This window comes from Patiria miniata, unplaced genomic scaffold (assembly GCF_015706575.1).
Source record: "Patiria miniata isolate m_02_andy unplaced genomic scaffold, ASM1570657v1 HiC_scaffold_13, whole genome shotgun sequence".
In the NCBI taxonomy this organism is placed as follows: domain Eukaryota; kingdom Metazoa; phylum Echinodermata; class Asteroidea; order Valvatida; family Asterinidae; genus Patiria; species Patiria miniata.
The window spans coordinates 13,327,869-13,352,966 of record NW_024037051.1 but is presented as its reverse complement, the minus strand read 5'-3'; the positions used below and the strand labels follow the sequence as shown (position 1 = coordinate 13,352,966).

At 41.3% G+C, this 25,098-nt stretch overlaps 2 protein-coding genes across 2 annotated transcripts in view; one reads left to right on the top strand and one right to left on the bottom strand.

Annotated features, from left to right (window-relative positions):
• The window catches only part of LOC119721596 (sushi, von Willebrand factor type A, EGF and pentraxin domain-containing protein 1-like), a 54,070-nt gene extending 51,000 nt beyond the window's left edge, over positions 1-3,070 (bottom strand). The window contains exons 1-5 of the mRNA XM_038191676.1: positions 3,045-3,070; positions 2,427-2,551; positions 1,797-1,973; positions 759-929; positions 255-503 (exon numbers count right to left, since the gene is read on the bottom strand). Of these exons, the coding sequence (XP_038047604.1) occupies positions 255-503; positions 759-929; positions 1,797-1,973; positions 2,427-2,551; positions 3,045-3,070 (748 nt within the window). The remainder of the gene's footprint in view (positions 1-254; positions 504-758; positions 930-1,796; positions 1,974-2,426; positions 2,552-3,044) is intronic.
• Positions 3,071-14,277: 11,207 nt separating this feature from the next.
• LOC119721345 (bifunctional peptidase and arginyl-hydroxylase JMJD5-like) lies at positions 14,278-24,068 on the top strand. The gene is made up of 10 exons (XM_038191380.1): positions 14,278-14,854; positions 15,151-15,214; positions 17,131-17,256; positions 17,879-18,021; positions 20,084-20,290; positions 20,414-20,492; positions 20,701-20,763; positions 21,322-21,402; positions 21,765-21,848; positions 21,992-24,068. Exons 1-10 carry the CDS (start codon positions 14,418-14,420, stop codon positions 22,109-22,111), a joined length of 1,404 nt encoding a protein of 467 aa, XP_038047308.1. The 5' UTR covers positions 14,278-14,417; the 3' UTR covers positions 22,112-24,068.
• The last annotated feature ends 1,030 nt before the right edge of the window (positions 24,069-25,098 follow it).

Here is a 25,098-nt window from a genome sequence, read left to right as displayed (position 1 = left end):
ATGTAAAAATACCTTTAAAAATCGTTAAAAATCCTGAAATCAAGAAAAACCCTGCCAAAAAGTCCTGACAAAAAAATCTGAATAAGGAAAAATCCTGAAAAATCTCACCCCTAGCTGATTTACATGCTGGACTGGAATATGACACTGAACTGCTTAAGCGGACAACCAATTTTTCTTTTCCATTTTCTATTTTTGGGCTTGTAGTAGTGTGTATGATTATATAACATCCAGTGATATTCAGGTTACTCTCTGACCTTGGACAATGACAGAGAATGAGCATGTTGCAGTGTTGCGAGCTTCATCTTGGGCCCGGTAACTGATGGCGTGAGGCCCTCTACTGAACACTGAGCCAGGCGGCAGACCTGTTGTCAGCTCAGGGACGATGGCATCTCCAGAGTTGTCCCTCACTTGGGGCAGGTTCCAGTTGACAGTTGCGGAGGTCTGAGACGCAGCTGCGAAAGTTCTGATGGTGTCTGGGCAGGTCAGTGTTGGATCTTGCACATCTGCAAAGCACAGCAGTAAAGCCTTGAAATTACGCACAGCATGCTTCATATCAATGCTAGACTCATTATTAGTCCTATGGGTGGCTTGAAAACGCAACATCTCTCAATAGTCTAATTAATCCAAGTCTTCAGATGCCCTCTCCTTAAATTCTTATTGGAAACTTACAACATCTTTGTTCCCCACACTTTGACAAAAAGAAGCAGTCATATTTGGTAGTTGATTCAGATTAAGTGAGCATTAGACTGATTACTGACCTACACAAGTTGCGGGTGAACCAGTCCATGAGCCGTCAGCTCGGCAGACCCTGGTGCCACTCTGTCCTGCGGCAAAGCTGTAGCCAGGACGAGGGCATGAGTGGGTGCAGATACTGTTGTACCAGAAGCCATTTGAGCAGGAAGCCCCAGGTAGAGACGGACACTGAATTCCTGGAATGTGAACCAAAAAAACCCACATTTTTGGACAAGTGACATTATGCATCAATTAGAGACAGTCGCTATATGCATGATTTTTCTCCCACGTCTCCCTGTCACCATGCAAAGGAACATCAAATCTATTTTGGAAACATACAAGTCACAGATTGGGGCTCAGGCTCCTAGCTGACTCAGTGCACAGGGTGTATAAAAAGGTAATCTTAAAATAATAGATCAGTATGTTAATGGCAAGTTATAGGATCATTTGGATTTACCATTTTCATTTGCATTTAACCTACCAAATTATTATCAAATAGCTTACTTGGATCAAAGATTGTACTGGTACTAATCACACTGTGAAATTATTCTGTCTGGCTTGCTGCCATGCATATCAGAAGAAATATATAGTGATTTCCAAGGATCAGTCAACTGATTGATTTTTATAAATACAGAATGCTATGGACAAAATCATGTTTTGTGATCAATTGGTTGCGAGTATTTTTTTTCTCAGCGTTTCTTTGAAAAGTGTAATATCCACCAATGACCAAGCTGAAACCTCAACAGGTACTCTTCGTTGGATTTTGAGTGGTGTTATCATTGGAAACAAAATGCATGATGAGCAAATTAATGATCCTATTTGCCTTGTAACTAATTACTTTAACAAAATTCCCTGAAATGAAAGTAAACATAACATCTTTCTGTGCCAAGTCATGCCGAGTTGGTCTGATTTAGGTATGGCACATATACATGTAAAGCTGCCTTGCATACCTGTGGATCCCCTTTCCAACACAAAGTCCACAGTGATCATGTAAACAGTGTTATCTTCTCCTTCGAAATCGATCAATGTACAATGTATCATTACAAATTCTAATTTGTTCTTACGTGTGCATCTTGGTTCAGCACCAGACCACCTTCTACAGGATCGGCAAGTGCGTTGGGATGCCCCGCTCCTGGAGTAGCCGTTCATACAGCTGATGGAACATTGTGAGCCAAACATGTCGCCATGGGAACAGAAAACAGTGCCCCAGGAGACCGGTTGGTGGAGTCCGCATCTCTTTACTAAAGAGAAAGAGGAAGAATGTAGAAAAAGCATGTATAACTGTGGGAGCGCTGTGGTCCAATGGTTACGGTTTTCGACTCACTTGCCGCAGTACGTGGGTTCGAACCCGGACGGGGAACATGGTGCTTGTGTTCTTGGGCAAGACACTTTACTACAATTGCCTCTCTCCACCCAGGAGTTAATGGGTACCTGTGAAGGTAGAGACCAGATTGCGCTGATCTTGAGCTGCTGCAGAAACTGGTCTCATGGCCTGATGAACAGGGGTAATAATTGTGAAGCGCTTTGAGACCTTTGGTATAAAGCCCTATATAAGCACTACACTGTATATATTATTATTATTATTATCTATAACAAGTGAGTAAGAGCTGAAGAGAGTTGGTACAAAACACTCCAAAGATCTTTTGCTAGGTTCCCTGACTGCAATCTCAGTCTTTAAATCTTAAAACACTTACTCCTCACTGTGACTGTGAATGTGCAAAGGTTGATGCCTTCCTTTGTTGAGTATCTAATGATGTACGGTGACCAATTGGCACTGAAGTAGCCACCATTTGCTGGGCCATCATCATCTCTCCTCAAACTACCAAAACAAAAACAAAAAAAGGAAAGATTCCCATATCTGGCTATCACTAATTTTTCCCTTCAGTGACCTATCACTTTATCAGCCATCAGAAAGTGATAATTTGTCCTAAAAAGTCAAATTTAATTTAGCAGGGAAAACATTGAAGTATTTACTAAGAAAAAACTTACATGTAGACATTTTCAAACCAGTCTCATTATGGTTACAGCCCGATAGTCCGAAAGTTCGATAATTTGAAGGTTCTTTAGTACGAAGGGTCATTTAGTCCGAAGGTTCGTTAGTCCGAAGGCTCATAGTCCGAAGGTTCGATAATCCGTAGATTCGATAGTCCGAAGGGTGCATTAGTCCAAAAATAGAATAAGGTTAATTAATCCGAAGGTTCGATAGTTCGAATAGATGATAAGGCTTGAGAGTCCGAATTGAGAATAAGGTTCGATAGTCCGAATGGGCAATACGGTTCGTCATTATGACACTTCGGACTATCGGACCTTACTGTTGATTCGGATTGTCGGACCTCATTGTCGATTCGGACTATCGAACCTTAAAGTGTTTTCGGACTATCGAACCTTATTGTCAATTCGGAATAATGAACCTTCGGACTTAACCAATTTTTCTAAATTCCGACTATTGAACCTTCGGATGAATGAATCTTAGGATTAAAGAACCTTCGGACTATTGCATCAAATGTTTGGATTAACGAACCTTATTATATTTTCGGACTAACGTACGAACCCCCTCTTATGGAAATTTTGTGCATTCGGACTATCGAACCTGGGACTGGGACTCTCAATACTGTGTATGAGAGTCCCAAAACTTAAGGTATTGAAAACATGCAAAACAAGAAAATAGACTGGCACCTAAAACAACCAGTCCAACACAGCTTCAGTACTGCATCAATCAACCATGCCAAAAGAATTTTAGAAACATGTGGGAACTTAGTCCGAGTAACTTGTTGGAAAATGTTGGTTTTTGGGACGGTGTTGTCCAGGTCGCGGTATTAGCTTGGACCCCACTATCGCCAGACCATGTCCAAATGTTAAAAAAAGGCGATAAGTTGGGTCCAAGTTACTCGGACTAGTGGGAACTATAGTCTCAATTTACTACACATGTCTCCATAGTCAAGCCACCAGACTATTGACACTGAATGAAGAGGTCAGTCTTTTTAAATAGTTGGACCATGGTTGGACGTACAAGTCTAGTATTTAGCCCCATTTTGAAATCACTTGGGAGTTGACTTCCCTCAAATGTGCAAAATATTGAAGAAAAGTCTCCTTTAAAAGTTGAATTGAGTCTGCAAACTTGGTTGGTGAAATACTGAGGACATTTTCTTTGCCCCAGTGGAATTTTTGGAGAAATTTGCTGGCTAAACTGTGAGTAAAGTGGGCCTGATTTAGTTTTGCACCTTTCATTGTTTCAGAGGTTCACTGCGCAGCAGACATACATGACATACCGCGGCCCAGACTGGGACCGTGATGAGTGCATAAAAACGTGCAAAATTACTACTCCTAGAACTATGATGCTCCGCGTGAGCGGAGCCTCATAGACACAGAACTCCGCAAAATTGTTTGCAGCACAAAACACCAATTAAGTACAAAAACGTCCATCAAAACAGAGGCATTTCCCACAGAACCGCTGCACAGATTGCCCCTAAACTTCGAACAATACCTCATGACATACTCACGTTATGTGCACTCAACAAACATCGGTGGATTCTGTCTGTTTTCGGCAAAAATGATGAAAAATATGCCCTTTCCGCACTGAGCCAACCTAACACTTGAAACGAGCACGCGCGCAGAATAATTATCGCAGTCATTTTCGGTTCGATCGCTCGGAGCGCGCCGCGGGGGGTATGGTGTAGACATTGATCTCCATATATGGAGATCAATGGGTGTAGAGCGGAACGATAGTATGCGCATGCGTACAAGTGCAAGTACGTACCCCCCGCGGCGCGCTCCGAGCGATCGCGATCGAACCGAAAATGACTGTGATCATTCTGCGCGCGTGCACGTTTCAAGTGTCAGGTTGGCTCAGTGCGGAAAGGGCATATTTTTCATCATTTTTGCCGAAAAAACAGACAGAATCCACCGATGTTTGTTGAATGCACATAACGTGAGTATGTCATGAGGTATTGTATGAAGTTTAGGGGCAAACTGTGCAGCGGTTCTGTGGGAAATGTCTCTGTTTTGATGGACGTTTTTGTACTTAAAGCCCGAGTCCATCATTTGCAGCTATCCAAAAAAGTAACTGGCGTAATTAAAAAGTAACTGGCGTAATTATTGTTGAAAAACATACTGGTTGAAAGATAGTAAGGGGACTAAACTCCCTGTGAAATTATCCTTTCTGGCAACCTCTCATTTTGAAGAAATCAACGAAAGAAGGCATTTCCAACGGTGCGTCTTAAGAAGCACCGTAGGAAAATTTAAATTAGTAGTTCGTTTTGTTATTCGGCGCAGCGCGCACAAGCATTGGAACGACGCACAGGCGCTCTCGGTTGCTATAATTCGTCGGATCAGTGCGCGACATCGCGTAAAGCTGCAATTCAAAACAATTCGAAACATGATTTAGCAACTTTTGATTTGAAATTGAGATCCTAGAATGCTGTTTTTCTGGGAATATAAAGCTGAAGCTGAGCTGATACTTCATCAAGTAAGTTGTTCAGCACGTTTTTCATTAGATTTTGAACACTGTTGTTGCTTCAAACGAACAAAATGCACTAATTACAAATGATGGACTATAGCTTTAATTGGTGTTTTGTGCTGCAAACAATTTTGCGGGGTTCTGTGTCTATCGAGGCTCCGCTCACGCGGAGCATCATAGTTCTAGGAGTACAAAATTACTACTGACGTTTTTTTTTACTCACCATCAGGCTAATTAATGCCCACACAACTAGGTGCTCCCAACTAGGTACCCAAGGGTAGATATAGTTGCAAGCATGTCACATGCGAAATTTGAGACCTTAAATCCAATTTTAAGGCAAGTTTTTGGCAGTTCAAAAACCATCCACGGCAATCTCCATGCTCTGGAAATGGGTGTGTGATTCCCAATGTATTCTGGGTAGGTGTAGGAAAAGCCTTGCAGCTTACTTGTTTTTTAATCGATGGCCAAATGAACATAGCGCCCTCTGTTAAAAATGAAACATTTTGCATTTACTCAGATCAACAAGAGGGCGCTGTTTTATCTACACGATGAAAATGTTATAGCTGAGGAGTCTTTTTGCACAATACACTGCAGTACACATCAACGTGATGTCTCACGTTCGGATTTCGATAACTCTTAGCTCTGTAAAATTAGATTTAAAAGCTGAATTATTGATGCTCACAACAGCAATTTTGCGAGGCAAAAGTTTCGGGGATTATTGAAGAAACTGTAGTGAGTAAGAAGCTTGCAAATTTGATTCACAATGGTTTTTTTATGCAGCACAAACTTTTGCATGATATGGATACCTTAAGTTTTGGGACTCTCATACACAGTATTGAGTCCCAAATTTTCGGACTAACCGCAGCCACACTAGTGTGGACAATAAAACCCAGCAGCTGGACAACTCATCCAACTAGGTAGTACCACGTGACCGGCCAGCCTTGCGGCATGCATGCACGACGAATACACGGTGGCAGCGCCGCGGAACCAACCTCGTCCCCAGGGTGTCGAGTAGTACCAACCACCACTACTTGCTCTCTCACCCTGGTATTGGATCATTTGCATGTGCAAGATTTTTGAACACGTATGCAAATGAGGAACAGTCTGGTGTCTGGATATGCGTTACACATTAGCGTTTGTTTTTGTATGCAGTGTCTGGGGTAAAAACAGAGTCAATTCGTAGCAGCGCGAGCACGGCGTGAGTTACGAAAACACGATTTTTGAAATCAAACTGTAACGATCTTATCGAGACAACATGCAGTATCATATTTCATAATCATAAATGAGCAAATTGAAAAGAAAATTAATATTTTCGAGAAGGCGTGGAGCCGTGGACGAATGATCGCAAAAACACGTACTGCGCGTTGTGAATAAAAGCACCAAGTACACGATAAAAATCCATTACTAGCCAATTGCGGTATCCAATCAGGATACAGGAAGAAAGTTTCCTATCCAGGGTTTACTATTGGAAACGAGGTTGGAATTAAAGTAAGCACTTGGGACGAGGTTGCCGCGGAACATTTAATCTATCAAGCATGAAGCATCCGGCGCAACTCCAGTCCTAGTCTTGGGTCAAAGATTTATTCCTCGATCACATCAATCGCGGACCGTGCGTCAACGTACGTACGTCCGATCACTCTCACAAACGATCGCTGATAGAGGGCGCTATCTCGAGACGAACCGCTATCACAGGATAATAGCGGTTCGTGGATGCTAGCGGTTCGTCTCGAGATAGCGCCCTCCATCAGCGATCGTTTGTGAGAGTGATGTGATCGAGGAATAAACAACAGGAAGGTCTTGGACCCAAGACTACTCCAGTCCTAACTATATATAAAACTAGTTGGGCCGACCCAACTGCCGCACGCTCCGTTTCGAATCACGAACGGTCGGATGCATTATGCGACGCTCAAAATGTTGTCCACATGGTCCGCAATGAAACAGAAATCACATCCGGTATGGAATGCGCGCAATTCTATGGGAAGTTTTCGGATAGCATTTGCGCACATTGTCTAACTGCGGTCTTGAACAGCTGCAGCCGGTGTGGCAGGTAATTCTGTCCCCCCTGGTAAATGTGTCCCCCCGGACAGATTTACCGGGTCGTGACCCGGTAAATCTGTCCGGGGGGACACTTTTACCTAGGTTAACCTGTCCCCCTCTAGGTAAATCTGTCCCCCTGCACGACGTTAAATGTGTCCCCCTGGTAAATGTGTCCCCGTGCAACGTCACAAGTCTAGGCTGTATATTAGTAAAGTTATTAACTGTTTTTGCGCGGCGCCTTGCTAAATCGGGAATGGTGCTTACGGCAAAGCACAACTACGGAGGGCGTGCGCGCGCTAGAGGTTGAGTATTACTACGCGTGCCTTTTCTGCTTTCTTGCAGAAACATAGATCGGTTGATTAACATTTAAACGTTAATTTCATTTTGATAATCATTGATGAAGGGTGGAAAAATCTAAAAATGTATACCCTGTGCGCTGAATTCATTATAATAACATCAATATAACAACTTATGCGTGCAAAACCAGGGGGGACAGAATTACCTGGAGGGGGACAGAATTAACGGGACAGGGGGGACACTTTTACCTAGGTAATTCTGTCCCCCGGACACTTTTACCAGGGGACAGAATTACCGTCCACACCGGCCAGATGCTTTATACATAGGTCATAGGCCACTTCCTTCACAAGATTCTGTGAAGCTCATCAAAGTATCCCAGCGTCCTGTTTGCAGGGCGGGGGGGGGGGGGGGGGGGGGGGGTACGAGCGAAATCTTTTCCTAGCTAGGTAAGTGACCTTGCGTTGCAACAGTATAATTGTTAAGAATCAGTGAACTAGGATGCAGCTAGACTTGCCAAGCGCAGCCGGTGCTCGGCAGCGACAAGACCATCTTGTCGCGCATTCTTAAGAATGTGCGCTCAATTATCTGGAAGAGGGTTCTTTTGCGAAGATTGCGCAACGATCCAGATGCGCAATCATAAGAATGTGTATGCGCATTCTTCAGATTGCGCACATCACAAGAAAGTGCACAACAGTCGGATTGTCCCGACTGAAGGGATCTGATTGGCCAGATGCCGCCAGATGACGAAAGAAAGAAGTCACCTGACCCTTAAAGACGTCACCTGACAGCAAAAGGACTTAAACTTACGCAAAGTACGCGCCCACATTCGACCCGTTATTACTCCCATGGTTTGAAGTTAAAGAGTTGCTATCATATTTTTTTTTTAATAAATGTACTTGCCTTATTGGCTGGCTTTTGCCTCTAACACCTTCTGGTTCCTTCCAGATGACTACCTCACGGTGTGATAAAGCGGCTGATGCATACACCACTTTGTCAGAGGGGCAGCCGCCGGGAGCCAATTTGGTGGTTATTGCTTTGTGGTTTTTTTTAAAGGAGAAAATACAAACAACAGTTGGTTATTAAAAACATAAATAAATGCACTGTAATTTTAGTTAAATTAACAATAATAATCAAGACAAAAACAACACTTTCTCCCCAGTTTTTCGAATTTGCAATGTTTGGAAAATCCACTTTTACAATGAATGGGAAACCAATTATTAAAAAAAAATTTGTTGAATGAACAACGAAAATGAAAAGTTCCCTTTTTTCCAAGTTTTGTCATGCTAAAATAACCAAAAAGCTCGTTTACCCAAACATTGTTAACAGATGTGTGTGGTGGTGGGGGAGGGGGTATTCATTTGTGTTCCTTTCGACTTGCATTCTTGGTTTCACGAGTTCCGTGGGGACCACCTGATGAGGACTAATGCAGTTAAAAAAAATAATAGACGTGTTTATTTACGGAAGAATGGACGTGATTGTTTACCTACGAAAGCCCGTTAGTGCCAACATTTTTTTTCAATTTTTTTTTTTAATTTTTTTTTTTTTTTTGAAACTTTACGAAACGAAGGTTTGTTACGCGGGCATTGCCTGTTTGCAGGGCGGGGGGGGGGGGGGGGGGGGGGGGGGGGGGGGGGGGGGGGGGGGGGGGGGGGGGGAACGAGTGAAGGGCAAAGCACCGTACTTCATGTCCATAATGTACAAGAACGATTTCAGGCCATAGCGGAAGTGCCGTTTCTTGGTCCATGGTTTCATAAAGGCCGCGCAGTCTATTTTACGGAGCCCCTTTAAGGGACATTCAAAATTATTTTTTATCTCGTGTGCACGATATATGTGTTGCGCACGAGATATTATGTCGTGCGCACGAGATAAAAAATAATTTTGGATGTCCCTTTAGGGGCTCCGTAATTTGTAGTAACTTTTGGATTTTTTTTTTTATTGATTTTTTTTGGGGAAAGTTTTTTGGGTTTTTTGTAAGGTGTTTTTTTTTTCAGTGTTTTTAAAGTTATTATTTTTGGGGGGAATTGTTTTTGGGGAAAGTTTTCTTTTGTTTTTGTTACATTTATTTAGTTATTTTTTTCATCCCCCCCCCCCTCAAATTTCCGGCAGACATCAAGGCTACCGCGGCTCCGGACACACCGCGTCTCCATTTGATTAGGCATTACTTTAGTTGGGACTAAGTTATGACGAAATACTTGCTTCTCTTGCTTGTAGTCATAATATCATTCTCAGCAAGCGTAATTACACCGTAGATTGCGAGAACATGGTCTTTATCGCCGAAAAAACCACACAGACATTGTTGATGTTGCATGTTTTATAGAAGGGCAGTTGAGTACCTCAGGGCAACTTTGTGGTTACCCGTGGATGCACCTGAGATCCCTTCAGAATGGCCATCGGGTAAGCCGAGAAATGGTGCACCGTCTTCTGGGATTACTAGACCCAGAGGGAGTCGATCAAGGCGACGACGGCTACAGAGAAGGACATACAACGGAAGAGGCCCCAACTTTGTATGGCACATTGACTCCTACGAAAACCATTAAAAAAAAAATCGAAAAAAAATGTTGGCACTATTAACGGGCTTCGTATTTACCCAATTCTCGACAAAAAGTTCGTCTTTCCTACATCGCGTACGGCACTAGTATTTATTAGTATTATGTTTCAGCAGTCAGGCAATGAAAAAAATCTTAAAGATTTCTGTAAGACTTTAAGTGATTTGATTTGAATAACTCCAAGACATTTTTATCACTGTGTATATACTTTGTGTCAGTATCGTTTCGGTTGCGGTAACACCATGTGGTAATAAGTACTGCTTAGAAAATATTAAGTTCTGAAAAGAACTTGTCCTGCTTATTATCAACTTTCGCTCTGTAGTTTTTGCTCTGATAAGAACTGTCCTGCTTTAAGTTCTAAAAAAAACTTGTCTTTGGTCTCAACATTTCGACTAGCCTGCTTTAGTCGTCGTAGGAGACTGAAGAGAGTTGGAGATGCTACTCCTAAGTACGCTGTGTTAGGATTGGGAGTGCAGCTTGTATTGATTCTGATTGGTTGTCTGTTGGCATTGTGTTAGAGTGGGATGCCCTGCTCGCTCGACTGTGTCAGTTGGCTGTGAGCCCTGGGCACAGTGGCGTAGCCAGGAATTTTTCATTTTTCAGTGGGGGGGGGGGGGGGGGGGCGCTGGGGGGCTGGAAAATTTCACGGGGGCGTCATGTAGATCAATGATAACTTTTTTAGAAACTCAAAATCTTAGTGGGGGGCGACGGGGGGGGGGGCTGTCGCCCCAGCCCCACCCCCCCCCCCCCCCCAACCTCCCCCCACCCCCACCCCACCCCCACCCCACTGCCTGGGCATTGTGTTGAGGGATGCCCGCTGAGTGCATTGCTCGCTCAGGTGTGTCAGTAGGCTGTGAGCCATGAGTGTTGCAACTTGGTAATATTGAATGCCATATGCTGCTTATGAAATAGCCGATAACTTGACCACAAATTCGTATCCTTGTGGAGACTCACACACAATAGGGAACAAAACATTGTAAAGGTCTCCACAGGGCAATTTCTATAGACGAATAGGTCTCCACAAGGTTTTCACGAAATAGATATATGGGTTTTACTCAAAAACTAGGAATTTCCAAGGTGGGTTGATCCGTCGCAAATGGAAGAGTTTTAGAAAAGGGATATTAAGTACAAATTTCAGCCAAGGAAACTAATTCTGGTTAAAATAAGAGCATTTTGAAACTTCACTTTCAAAATTGAACACTTTACTACACGAGAACAAAGGAATGTCTCCACAAGGATACACATTTGAGAAGGTGTGTGGTACAATGTCATGTGTGTGGATCTCAATAGCTTCTCTGATACGACGGGTGTACCAGTGTTTCTCTGAAGCTATGATTTCCGCTTGTTCCCAATCAACAACATGATCCAAATAGCAGAGTGTTAGTTCCCCTCTGCGCCCGTAAGCTATGTGTTTTTTAAGCCTGGTAGTGAGGTATCTGCCGGTCTCGCCAATAAACACTTTGCAACATGAGAAAGGAATTCGGTAACTCCTGCTTGACTTCTCGGGTTGTGCTTGTCTTTGTGGGTGTACAATTTCATTTCTAGTTTATTGCGGATTCGGTAGTAGACCTCAATAATATTGGCTTCACGGAGGATACGCTGGATCTTGTGTGATGCATGGCCAATCAAGGGCGGATCAAGGGGGGGGGCATGGCCCCCCTCCCCCCCCCCAAAAATTTTTTTTTTTTATGTGACGTCGCAATAAAGGCAGGCAATGAGTACACCACCATCTTTCCCTCAAAAAAACATGGGTTAAAGTGTTCAGAAATTGCCTCAGATCGCAACACAGAGCATCTATGATCAAAACAAAAATTCGGGGCCCTTACACGGCCCCGCCACAACTTTTTTGACCCACTTTTGGGGGACCAAAAAATGTACGGAAGGATGGCAACCGGCATGTCGGGTGTGTTCAGGGTCTGAGACTTGCTCGTATTCGGTGCGAGGCTTTGATTTTTAGGTCTGTACCCACTGTCTCTAAGCACTTTATTGAGGCGCTTCAGTTCAGATTGTAGGTGTTCATCGTCACTGATGATATTTTATGTACCCTTCGAAGTAGGGTGCGGTTATAAGGTATCGGTCTGTATGTGTAGGTTTCCTGTACACATAGTGTTCAAGTGAACCATCGGCCCGTTTGGAAATGAGTACATCAAGGAAAGGCAATGAATGAGTTTTCAAGTTCAGTACTAGTTTCAGTTTTTATAAAAAAAAAAAGAGTGGAGTTCGTACTAAACTTGGCAGTCACGTATATCACAAGCATCAACCATCAAAATATTTAAGGGCTGCATGTTCACTTGCGCAAAGTTCTGGAAATTGAGTTCGAGAAATTTCCTTCACGTGGTGTTTTTGTAACATAGTTAAGATTCGCTAAATCAGCTATGCCTATTGATGCCAGATCAAACACTGAATAACAGTAGTGGAAAATGATGAAATATTTGCAATAAACCACCCCTATGTACCCTGAAATAAACAAGGACAGCAAAACGGTTGCTAATTGAGCCTTAAAGAAGGAGGTCGCCTAAGAACGGAAAACCAGGTGGTTAAGTTTCACACTCCGAAGACGAAAGGAAATCAAATCTAGAATGAACCAATTAAAAATAAAATATATTAATTCGGTAAGTAGGCCTATTTGGTATTCCCAACAAGGACATCCGGGTACTGATATTTGAACTGCGCAGTTTTTAATGTCATGTTGAAGTGCATCCAAGCATTGATATTAGTTTCCCAATGAATCCCTATAGATAACTGAATACGAAACATAATATTTTTAAATAAATAATTGTGAAAGCCACGCATTTTAGGCATTTAAAATCAAATAATAAAACATAATTGTATAGCTTTGAATAACACCCGAAATTCGTAACCCCTAGCTAAACGTCTTTAAAGTACTCACGCGGTCTTCCTCCGCCACCTCGACTACGGCATGCATCTGAAAGAGTTGAACAATTGGGAGGCGTAAACATTCAAGTACAGTTCTTCATAAATCTTTTCGGAAGAAAAATTCAGAATATCTTTTTAATTTCCCAGCTGCAAAGGACTTCCTGATGTGAAACTTCAGCTATTAGATTTAATTTGAGTCCGCGCCGATCGTATTTAAGAAGCTCCATATTTCCCATCAGCAATCATATTGTTTGTAATCACTCCAATCGCGCATAGATACCCATGTTCAAACAACTCGAGTCGTTGCCGGATCGGGGGGGGGGTGCAAACGGGGGCCATCATCCCTCCCCACTCCCAACCCACCATTTTTTTTCATTATTCGGAGGGCTGACGACACTTTTTTGGCAGAAAATTTTAGGAAATAAATATTAACTTTGCGTATCATCAGCTACACATACCTATAAATTGTATAAGTTTGATATTACAATGTGGAAATAGCGTACGATACTATACCCGGTTATAATAATCCCTTTCCCCTTTTTGAACAAAATAAAAATACTCGAGCCCTCTTGTCGCCCCGCCCCTGTCTACAATTTGGTAGTTCTGTGTCCGCCCTGAACCCGAGTACTAACACGCAACACCTCATGCCGTTATGCATTTGCTTGAAGTTGCGGCAATGTGTGATGCAATTGGCAGGATCCGAGCACCATAATATTGGTTGTTGCAATTCTTGTGCAATTTATGTATGGTTGCCGATGCTGTCTTAGTGTAAAACGATGTCCTGTTTTACAAATGGCCAAAATAAATAGATAAACAAACAAACAACCCAACAGCCCAACAACAAACAAATAAACCACCAACCCAATAAACAACCCTGGCACCCTTACGAAGAAATAAAAAAAAACTAGTAAAAAGATGAGGTGCTCCATCAGTTTCATAATAAGAAAATTAATTAACCTACCCGTTGATTGAAGAGAAACAAGCAGCAGACACAGAACGAAAGCAGCGACTAGACTTGTCTTCTGTTCCATCCTGAAGCCTGGTATGATGTGGACTTGACTTGTGCGCTATACTTTTATTTAATGCCACCCGCGGAATCAGCCACGCGCAGTCATGCTCGACTTGGCAGTTGCAAAAGTAAGTATAGAAACTGCACCTACACCTGCAATTCTCCGCCCATGTAACATTAACACCGCCTAATAAGTTGGTATGGCAGTGTTCTTTTGTGGGGACTAGCAGGCTGTCACGGGTTCAACGTGCATAGGCCCAAACCCTGCCGTAACTCGCGGCGCTGGTATATTGGCTCCGTTTGCGGAGGGTAGCTCCATCCAAGGGACTCTCTGACCGTTACCGACCATTTACGACCTGGTAGTGTGCGCATAAATCTGCTCTGTGTAAATAATCGTTTAAACTCAGATTTAAAGTCCCAAGAACTTTGGGACATCGATTCAGGCTACCTTAAAGACTTTACAATGAAGTCTACTAAGATCCCCTCCGTCATCATCTGCCTCATGGTATCCTTACAACAGTCAGGTGCCGAGGATGCTCAATCCTCCTCCCCACCCACCTCATTACCACCAGGTCATCTCAAACCCTTGGCTTCCGAGGCTACCCGTCTCCCCGTCTCAGTCATCCAGGACTTCCCTTCCCCTTACGAGTTCTTCCGCAGCTATGTCTACCCCTCCGTCCCCGTCATCATCAAACAAGGAGCGAGGCGTTCGCCAGCCTTCCAGAAATGGACCGACAAGTACCTGAAGAGCTTGCCCGAGTCCCAGCAGCTGATCAGAGTGGAGATGCGGAAGGTTGAGGAAAGACAGTTACCGAGGATGAACATGCCCTTCGCTGAATTCCTGGACAGATACCAAACCACTGATGAGTACCTTGTCGCAAGAGTCCCAGATTTCTTAAAGTGAGTGCTGTGACTTTAACGTACACAAAAAGACAAGTCTCTTCCATAACTTTAGAATATCTTCATTTTCTAATGCATGTACAGAAAAATATATGTAAAGTTCAGACTGCTATGATTTTCGTTACAAAGGTGTGGTTGGCACGACAGCACAGTCTTCCGATATTTTTAAGGGCCATCGTTGTGTATTGTAAAGATTGCCATCGCTTTATTTCCTGAATTTTTATTCATCTCATTCTTCATAACCATGCATAATTTTGTCGATCATTTGTGATTGTAATGTGTTTGATCTATTCCAGGAAAGACGTGCTGATCCCGCCATCTTTGCATTGTACTAACGTCACTGCTAATTTGCTGGAAACAGTAAGTTTGGAGGATCATTTTGTAAGAGAAAACAAATTCATCTTGACAGAACAAGATGATGTATTGCAGATGTTCAGAACTAACCTACTGATTAATAATTGGCAAAGTGACGGACGGACAGACCAAGCCCAACGAAGCGATCGACCGACAAACAAGCAAAACCACCAACCAATAAACAAACCAACTGACAGGGCAAGGCAATTTGCCAAAACGTAACCTACTCAATCATTATAAAAAAAAATCGGATATGTGACAAAATATCGATGAATTGTGTAATGCCTCCACTTAGTAGTTTTCATGTAACAATTGTTTTGTCTTCTAAAGTGCTTATTCATGTGGAAATAATTGTTTCTGAAATGAAATGAAAGAAATCTGAGGTGGATTTTATTATATGATACGCGGTCAAAATTTTCCACGTTGTGCATATTGAGTAACCCCCCCCCCCCCCATTTTAAAAATGGATGCCGCGCCTCTAAAAGAGTAGGTTTGTGATGGCTTCACATTAAAAAAAGAAAGAAGATTTTTATGAATATATGTCCGAGTGGAATTTAATCCATTTATGAAAGGTAGGCACAACTTTCTTTTATAGGGGCATCATGATTCCTGCCCCCCCCCCCCCCCGATTTTATTATGGCTGCCACGCACCTAAAAGGGTGTGTTTACGATGGCTTCACGTGTGATTTTTTTTCTCGTGAGTATTAATGTCTGTGGGAATTAGCTGCATTCGTTTATGAGATGCGGGCACATTTTTCCCATGTTGGGCATAATGAGAACCCAGCCCCCTTTTTTTCAATATGGCTGCGACGCCCCTAAAAGGGTGTGTTCGCGATGGCTCCACATCTGGAATTGTTTTTCTCATGAATGTCAATGTCTGTGGAAAGTTCCATTTCTCTATGAATGTGGGAACAATAGTTCCAGGGTGGGCATAATGAAAACCCCGCCCCTTTTTTTTCTTATATGGTTGCCACGCCCCTAAAAGGGTGTGTTCGCGATGGTTCCACATCTGGAATTGTTTTTCTCATGAATGTCAATGTCTGTGGAAAGTTCCATTTCTCTATGAATGTGGGAACAATAGTTCCAGGGTGGGCATAATGAAAACCCGGCCCCCCCCCTTTTTTTCTTATATGGTTGCCACGCCCCTAAAAGGGTGTGTTTGAGATGGTTCAACATCTGGAATTTTTTTTCTCATGAATGTCAATGTTTGTGGAAAGTTCCATTTCTCTATGAGTGTGGGAACAATATTTCCAGGGTGAGCATAATGAAAACCCCGCCCCCCTTTTTTTCTTATATGGTTGCCACGCCCCTTAAAGGGTGTGTTCGAGATGGCTCCACATCTGGAATTTTTTTTCTCATGAATATAAACGTCTGTGGGATGTTTTATTCGTTCATGAAATATGGGCACAATGTTTTCCAAAGTGGGCATAATAATTAAACCCCCCTTTTCTTTTAATGGCTGCCACGCCCCCAAAAAGGTACTATTGTGGTGGCTCTGAATCTGGAAAACACTAATAATCTATATAATTATGTCTTTGTGAAGTTTCCTGCTTTTGTAACAAGTGGGAAAAACCGTTTTCACTGCGGGCACGACAAGTCCCGCCCCTTTTTTTTAATGGATGCCAGGCCCCTAAAAGGGTAAATTTGCGATGGCTCCACATCTAGAACATTTTCTCGCATGAATATAAACATCTGTGCCAAGTTTCACGCTTTTATGCAAAAGTGCACAATTTTTTTCACATATCCGCTGGACTATAAACAGTGGTGTTATACTTAGTACGAAAACAATGCACGAAAAGCAAATGATCATAATATGCTTTTATTGAAAATGTGTTGTCTCTGCGGCGAAAACTAAAGGATCCTTCGCCCCGCAGTGGTGCAGTTTTCACGAACAACATTGACATTCTCTTCTATGTGGACAGATGCTCTGGTTTAGTAGCGGAGGTACCAAGTCCCATGTACACATCGACTACGTGGATATTATTAACTGTCTGTTCAGGGGCCAGAAAGACTTCCTTCTCGTCAACTACACCCGCTACAGACAACAGGTAAACATCAAGAGTTCAGACACACACCTGACCGGTGAATGACACATGAAAGGCTGCTTGCCGAGGTTCAGTTTTTTTAATGTCATGTTGACTCAAGATCGACGCTGTATAGTGTCAATTATGCTTAATTTGATTGGAAAAACCCAGACGGATAGCGTCGATTTGTATGACGATTGTCTACGTGGTTTTAAGGTGAAAACTGGCGTGGGAGGGTCCAGACCAGGAGTGGAGTGCTACCCTGGATATAATTAGGAATAAAAAGCCTCCTGATGTGTAGTTTTATTCCGGGACGAATTTTGAGTTTTGACAGTTGCTTTGAGTTTTTACATTCAGGCTTGCTTGGTTTTTCCGGAGTATATGCACTTTAATACGTTAAACAATGTTACTGCGATCAAAATGTTTCAAATGTTAACACTTATAAATGGTATCCTTTGGCGCCCCCCCCCCCCCCATGCATCAATTTTGAATAGTTCAGGTGTACATTGGTTAGTTTTTAGACTTTTCAGTACTGTTTTTTGAAAGGAAGGCGATCACCACAAAGCTTTATGCTCTTGGGAACAAGTTAAAGCATTATAAATTGATATTATAATTAATAGCTCCACGGTCTCCCTTCATCTTAAAGATTGTGTTCGACCATCCAGAAGGCTTCTACTCGAGTGTAGACGTGGAACGAGTCGACTTGAACAAGTTCCCTGGAATGAGAAACCTGGAGTTTCATGAAGCGAAAATGCAAGCTGGCGACTGCATCTACCTTCCGTTCAAATGGTCAGAAGATACAGTACAAAAACATTTTGTATGAGCATGTTACTTATTTCGCATTTGTGTTAACTGTCAATATTTTTCTTGATATTTCTGCATTGTGTTGTGAATAAGCCTACATTCATGTTAATGGAATCAACACAAAAGTTTATCTTTAATTCCATACTGTTTACTATAAGTAGGCCTATGCCAGTTAAAAAAAACCCCAAAAGACCACTGATTTCCTGATTTCATGAATTGCATCAAAAATTCAAATTCATACTTCCGATTGGGTTTGATGAAGGATCGATTAAGATTTGATAACAACTTTTTATTGTATTTTGGTGGAAAGTCACTTTTACTTTTTTTATAACAAAGACAACACATTAGCACAGACAACACATTAGCTCAATAGAGTGGTCCAATATATTGGCCTATTATGAAACCACAGAAAATGATCAAGGAAAAGCAATGTACATGTATAGGCATGTGGAAAATGTACGGTAAATACTGTGAATAATGAATCATACGGTGAATAATGAATCATCGATCGTTACTTTTTACACCAAACATAACCGTCTGATATATAGATATGCTCAATTGCAGTAACAAGCCTGCTTTTGTACAAAAGTGCTTTAATTGTGTGATCACTCAAAGCATTTATTTAAACTATTATTTCAAAAAAGGACTGATACAAGTTTTACAACTTCAAAAGTAATACCGGTATTAGTTAATGATAGCGTCTGTTTTGACCCTAGAAGAGTTAGATTTGACAATAGAAAACAGTCAGACTTGTACCCAGCTGACCACAGCAAGGGTCTCAGCTGGGTGCAACTTTGACTGATTTGTTAGTCAAATTTCAAGAGAGTATTTTTTTTATAGAGTGTATATTCCAGATCCAGTGAAAAACGGTTGGAAATTCCCTCGTTTCACAGTAATTGCGACACAAGTTCGGTTCAATTCACACAACGGAGTCTATGAACACAAAAGACTCTTACAAATAATAACCATGAAAGGCACCTGGAAAAACAAATCGAGTGGGAGAATGTTTCAAAAGAGCACTATGAAAACATCAACGAGGCTTGCGTACTCAAAGAATTCGGAATCGTTATTGTATTCAGATTTCAGGACCCATCGTGGGAAAAGATTTTTGGAAAGTCCCCTTGCCCTTCCGAACTTTGCGACATGAACTTGGTTCACCCAATGCTTATTGTGTGTAGGCACCGCGTGGCCCCGGACAATAAACCCCTGCTTGCTCAGTAGCACTGCAGCAGTTCTTTAGCCAATCCCCAATTTGCCTAAGAATTGTGATAAAAAGAAAAAAACAAGTAAAGGTCTCAAATAAGTCTTGAATAAACAAAATGTTCTCACTGGTTTGACTGGAATCCTGCTACTGCACAATTTTAACGTGTTTTTAGATGGGGTTATGATCGAGAATAAGCTTTATGTGGCCTCTCTGGACTCCCATATATTTGCACTAAGTTTAGTCGGGCACCATTTGCAGTCATCAGCCGACATTTGAAGCAAAAAAGTCAGGTAAAAAAAAAAAAAGCCGCGTCGCCACACCACTTTTTGGACAAGCTCCATACCAGAAACCGGAGACTTATTTTTTTTGGCCTTAGGAGTCCTCTAGGGTACCAAGACCCGAGTAAAATATAGCAGTAGAATATACATGTACATTTAGCAAAAGATACATTGAAGTACATAATAGGGCCCTGTAAATGAGGCACGAGTTCAAAAATCTGGGGGGGGGGGGGACATTTGATATTGTGTCCCCCACCCTTCAAAAAGTGTGGGGGGGGGGGGCATGTCCCCCTGTCTCCCAGGATTGACGCCCATGCACTGAGTTGAAACTTCAAGTTAGTTGTTATGCAACCTGTAAGATTTTGAGCAATTTATTTTGGGCCTCAAACGAAAACAATGCACAAAATAGCCGATGATCCTACATACCTTTAAGAAAGTCCTTCGCTCAAGCATACCTCCATGGCTCAAGATTCACTTGCAAATTATATATAAGGCGAAGCATACATGTCACCATGGCATTTTAGATCGTGAATATGTGCATAATTGTCTTCAATCACTGATTCAGGATTCATCAGGTGAATTCCTTCGGTAGCAACGTTGCAGTCAACATCTGGTGGAATCACCAGGCCTACGTCGTGCCTTCCTCGGAGTCATGCGGCATGATGGACCCGGGACTCTCGCTGGCCGATGTCAGCTTCCCATACCACGACCAGACGAACGGTGACATTCAATCGGATATCCATCCAGAACTAGATTTCGTCAGAGACCCGTCGTGAGTTTCAAAGCTTTATATTTCCCCAAATTGGTATTGAATACTACCACTAAATCAAACTGTTTCAACCAAAAAAAGGCTGATTTGCTCATTTCAAGATTCCTTTTTCTATAAATGTTTTAGGGCAACTTTGACGATATTCATGGATGAAAAGGAGACAGATTCTTTGACAGAGGGGCAGTTTCTCGAAGTCATGGAAACGGTAACTGGAAACATTTATGAACTTTCTGTTGTGATTTCAGAGGTCTCAATCGATGTTCTGATTGTTTGAAACTGTATATTTTAGCAAATTACATCCAATCAATCACAATTAATTTAAAAATTTGAGACTCTCACCACGTGGAGTCAATAGTCAAAGTACCCTTTTGGCACTTTGAGACAGTTTTTCTCTTTTGTTTTCCCACTTTTAGATACTTCCAAGACTGGACCTAGACGACATCTGGACCGAGGAAGCTTCAGATGCCGCTCAACAGGTAACTTGGGTTCTTTGTTTTAGGCAGTGCTGACAACATCTCAAAATTATTTTCCTCCGTATAAAAAGGGCAACTTCTGCAAATAAGCCATCATCTGTGGACAGAATAAGGAAGTTTTATGGCCAGTGATTGGCGGTTTTCGAGACATTTGATTGTGCCAAGAACCCTTTAGAATCACTACATATACCGATAGTTCATCTGTTAGTGGTTGCTATAAAACAAGAACAGATACACATGGGCGTCGCGGGGGGGGGGGGGGGGGGCAAGGGGGGCACTTGGCCCCCCCCCCCCGGAAAAGGAAAAAAAAGGCAGGAAAAAAAGAGAAAAAAAAGAAAAGAAAAAGAGGCGCGAAGTCACAATAGTGTAAATTTAATAGGTTGGGGGGATGTCCCTGCCCCCCTCTAAAACTGATAAATCGAGAATGTGTTGAGAAATACACGATTTTTGTGGCAGAAATATGTTTTGCCCCCCTCTTAAAAAAAATCCTGGCTACGCCCATGGATATACACACGTTGGTTTGTTGTAAATTTTCTTGTACATTCACCCTGTTTGTGGCAGATTTTCCAGATACTTGATGCTGATGGTGATGGCAAGATAACGTCACGTGACACCGACACGTTTCCTGTAGAAATCAACAAGGTAATCCATTTCTCCCTACGAGAAACAGACGCTCAGAATAGGGTGTTGTTGAACTTTTGAACAGAAAGTTGCGTTGCGAAAAAAATGCTCACCAGTCTAAATGTTATGCTAATTGCGATAAGTTTGCAGCTTATTTGTACTATAGTATGCCAATGTTCTTAAGCCATATTTTCGGCTTTGACATTTGATTGCCAGGCGCAGTTTTTGTGGGAATGATGTGGGTAGTCTTAAACCACTCGTTCATTCTACATTTAATTTGTACCCCAAATGGAAGAGAATCTCGTTCTTGCTTAACACAAAACTTTGATGAGAAAATCTGCCAACCAAATTTACTACTCTCCATCTTTTCTTCAATCCCACAGTTCGACTCCTTTTCCATTAATCTTGGGCAGAAGATGATGATCTTAGGCGACATCATTGACGGTCAGATTTCGAAACAAAGACAGGTATGACATTCGTCTGGATCCTCGAATTTGAATAAACATTGGAAGTGAACTAATAATACATTTTTGAGATAATATATTATAAATAATCGATATTATCTCGTGAAGTGAATGGTTTTGTACATCTCTTGTATTGTATTTTGCAGGAGATTTTGAGAAAGCTTGAGAAAGACATTCCAGAAGATGGTAACACACTGTCACGTGACCACAGCAGCAAGTTAAGAGGAGCCCGTGATCAGACTTCAATGTCTAAACAGGAATTGTAATAAATTACAGACACGTTCCCCAAATAATTTGTTTTATAATTGCTATGTTCTTAGTTTAAAAAAATTATTCACTTTTAATAATTCAAATTATTAGCTGCCAGACAATAGTTCCACTCTGCAGGGCAGGTTCATTTGTGCGCAAAATAAAGCCGTTTTCAGAGGGTTACAAAAAGCCCAAAAAGTCTCACGATAAAGTATAGTGTTTTTGTTTTCGATAAAAATATAATAAACAAGTATTGACAATTTGTTACGAGAAAAAAAACTTCAACCAACGGGATATGCAAATTAATGCATTTTGAATTTCTCTTGAAAACCTTAATAACTGTTACTTATATATTCTTGCTACTTGTTCAATCTTTTTATGAGAAAGCATTTCAGATGACCCGAAAAAGGTAACATTTTTCTCAAAATCGTCACTTACTCGTTCACTATTTTAGGCTTCAACAATTTCAATTTCCCCGGCTTTTTGTCAGATTTTTCTTTTGATCACGGGAATGCTATTCAGAATTGGTCATGGGAAGTGCCAAGCCTTCCCGAAAATATTTTTTGTTTACGCATGGTGTGTGGGTGGGACATAATGCAATTTCTAAACCTTCATGAGTCATACAGTTTGTACAAAGCAGTTACATGAAGAATGGGTAACAAAAGTTTGGCTTTCTCTATTCGATTTGGAGCCACACAATACTGTAGAATCCGGAGTTATGGAGAGTACATTGCACTAATCGTGCATTCTATAACGAGCCGAAATCGAAAGTACCATAAACAAAATTGCTAAGAATCTAGAACTCAGTTAGCCTGGCCTTGGTCGCAAGCGTTCGGCGGTAGTGTCCGATGATCGATGGTCAGTGCATTGTGCGTGGCCAACCATTGATCATCGGACTCTATCGTCGAACGCCTTGTACCAAGGCAAGAACTCATTGTGCGGGTCTGTCATATCCATATGCAATGCTACCATTAAGTTACAACAAATAAAACAGTCTTATCTTTCACGATCTCAGCACGCGGGTCTAGTCTGTGAAAGATGTATGGTGTGAATTCTAAGGATTAATCCAGTTAAAAATAACCTCTGATGAGTTGTGTATGTAAACTACGTAGCGTCTGAAAATATTATCAAAAGTTTCACGTTAGCTCAATTAATCATGCTTTTAACTTTGTTTCATCTTTAAACTCCGAATTAAATTTTGCAGAGACCTTATAGTATTGTATAATTGTATTTTCATTATACAATAGATCCTAAACTTTTTGGCATTGTATACACATTGTATAAACCTACAATTTTACGAAGTGGCCTGCGTGATTTTTTTAAGTACACAGAATGTAGGGCTTTCACCTGCGGATGACATTAATACTTCTGACATTGAGGAATACATGAACTTTTGTATTTGTTTATTCATTATTTAATACATGTATATCTAATTTTAAGATGTTTTAGGTTATCTTCACCACCTTATTTCGCAACTAGCAAGGTTTATTTGGTGAATTGATTAATTATTAAAACGCATGAGGGCGCTATGTACATAGCTCCGTCACATGATGCCTTCAGTACATGTGTCTTGCACATAATTATGTGTTCGATGGGAGAAAGAAACATTATAGAGCTTTTATACTGTTATTTGAATCTTTATACATGGTGGAGCTCATCAGGGCTCGTGAAATTGAGTCAACCACGTCTCCTATTTTGTGTACATATTTAATTTTTATTGTGTGCATATCACTTACATACTCAGTGATTGAACCCAATGAATGAATTGTTTTTCAGCCAAAGTTATGTTGATTTGGATGTTTTGTGTACGCTGACGATTAGATAATTTTGGGGCTTTATTTTATTTTTGGCTAATTCAGGCAAAACTCTGCAGAAATGCACGATGGTAAATTTTGTTTTATTATAAACTCATTTAAATCCTGTAAATCTAAATTATGTTGAAATAAATTCATGTCTGACAGCATACTGCATTAAGTTTTTTTCTTTCGTGAGTGCTTGAAGTGTCATTTCTTTAAATAACATTATTTAAGTATAGACCTAATATACGGGTTTACGATTTTAAAAAAATCCCATTCTTTGGAGGGGGGGGGCAGTGGTCATTATTACTCTTTAAAGAGAGCAAAAAAACTTGGGTTACGGATTCCTTGGAAAACCAAGAAAACTACCTTCCAAAAAATTATTATCTGTGAACACATTACAGCTTCAATTTTGCTTTTCTTAATTTCCGATGTTCCCCCCTTTTTTAATTTTTGAAAAAAAATTGCCCCACCCCCTAAATTCCAGTCTAAATCCACAATATTATTTTGTCCCTGGAACTGATGCACAATCTGTCTCACCAGCCCTGCAAATTGGACCCTAATTACGCCATCTAACCTCAGCTTATTTTTCACAAACCGAAGATTAATTTGATTTGATTTTTGACATTGAAAAAAACATGATATGTAGCTTTCATCCCATTTGCATTACTTCATCCCTGACCTTTTGCAACTTTTTCTGAATAATTGTGTGACTTGGCAAGTCTTTGGAACCGGTTGGAACCGGTTGGGACTAGCTTTCGAGTCAAAATTTTCCTTCCCACCCAAGCAGTTAACATTCACCTTTTTCAGTCTGTTTCAACCAATCAAAATGCTAAGATTACCAAACCGCAGTCACTCTTCACACTTCTGACCAATCGTAATTGCCCGTTAGCATTACGTCATCGGCCTTCTATTGTCTGACTCTGATTTCGATAAGAAAATAGGGCCACTACATATCCAACATTGTGCAGCTGTTTGTGCTGTAGCCATAACGTTGCGGTGACATTACAGTTTTGCTAATGAATATGGAAGTTTGTATCAGCATAACAACCAAAAAGGCACCAAAGTACCCCTCAAAAATGGAAAAACGAAACTTGAAAGTTAGGTTAAATGGTACTCAGATGTGTATTTTTAGGGATACAAAAAGTACATTGCAATCGCACGCCCTTTAAACTTAGACAAAGCTGTACAATGTATTGTATAAAGAT

Bases quoted from the DNA above. Each gene is read 5' to 3' on its own strand.
- LOC119721345 (XM_038191380.1), top strand. From the start codon at position 14,418: ATGAAGTCTACTAAGATCCCCTCCGTCATCATCTGCCTCATGGTATCC. The intron at 21,403-21,764 runs GTAATCCATTTC...TCAATCCCACAG, and splicing joins TTCCTGTAGAAATCAACAAG to TTCGACTCCTTTTCCATTAA. The intron at 21,849-21,991 runs GTATGACATTCG...TGTATTTTGCAG, and splicing joins AGATTTCGAAACAAAGACAG to GAGATTTTGAGAAAGCTTGA.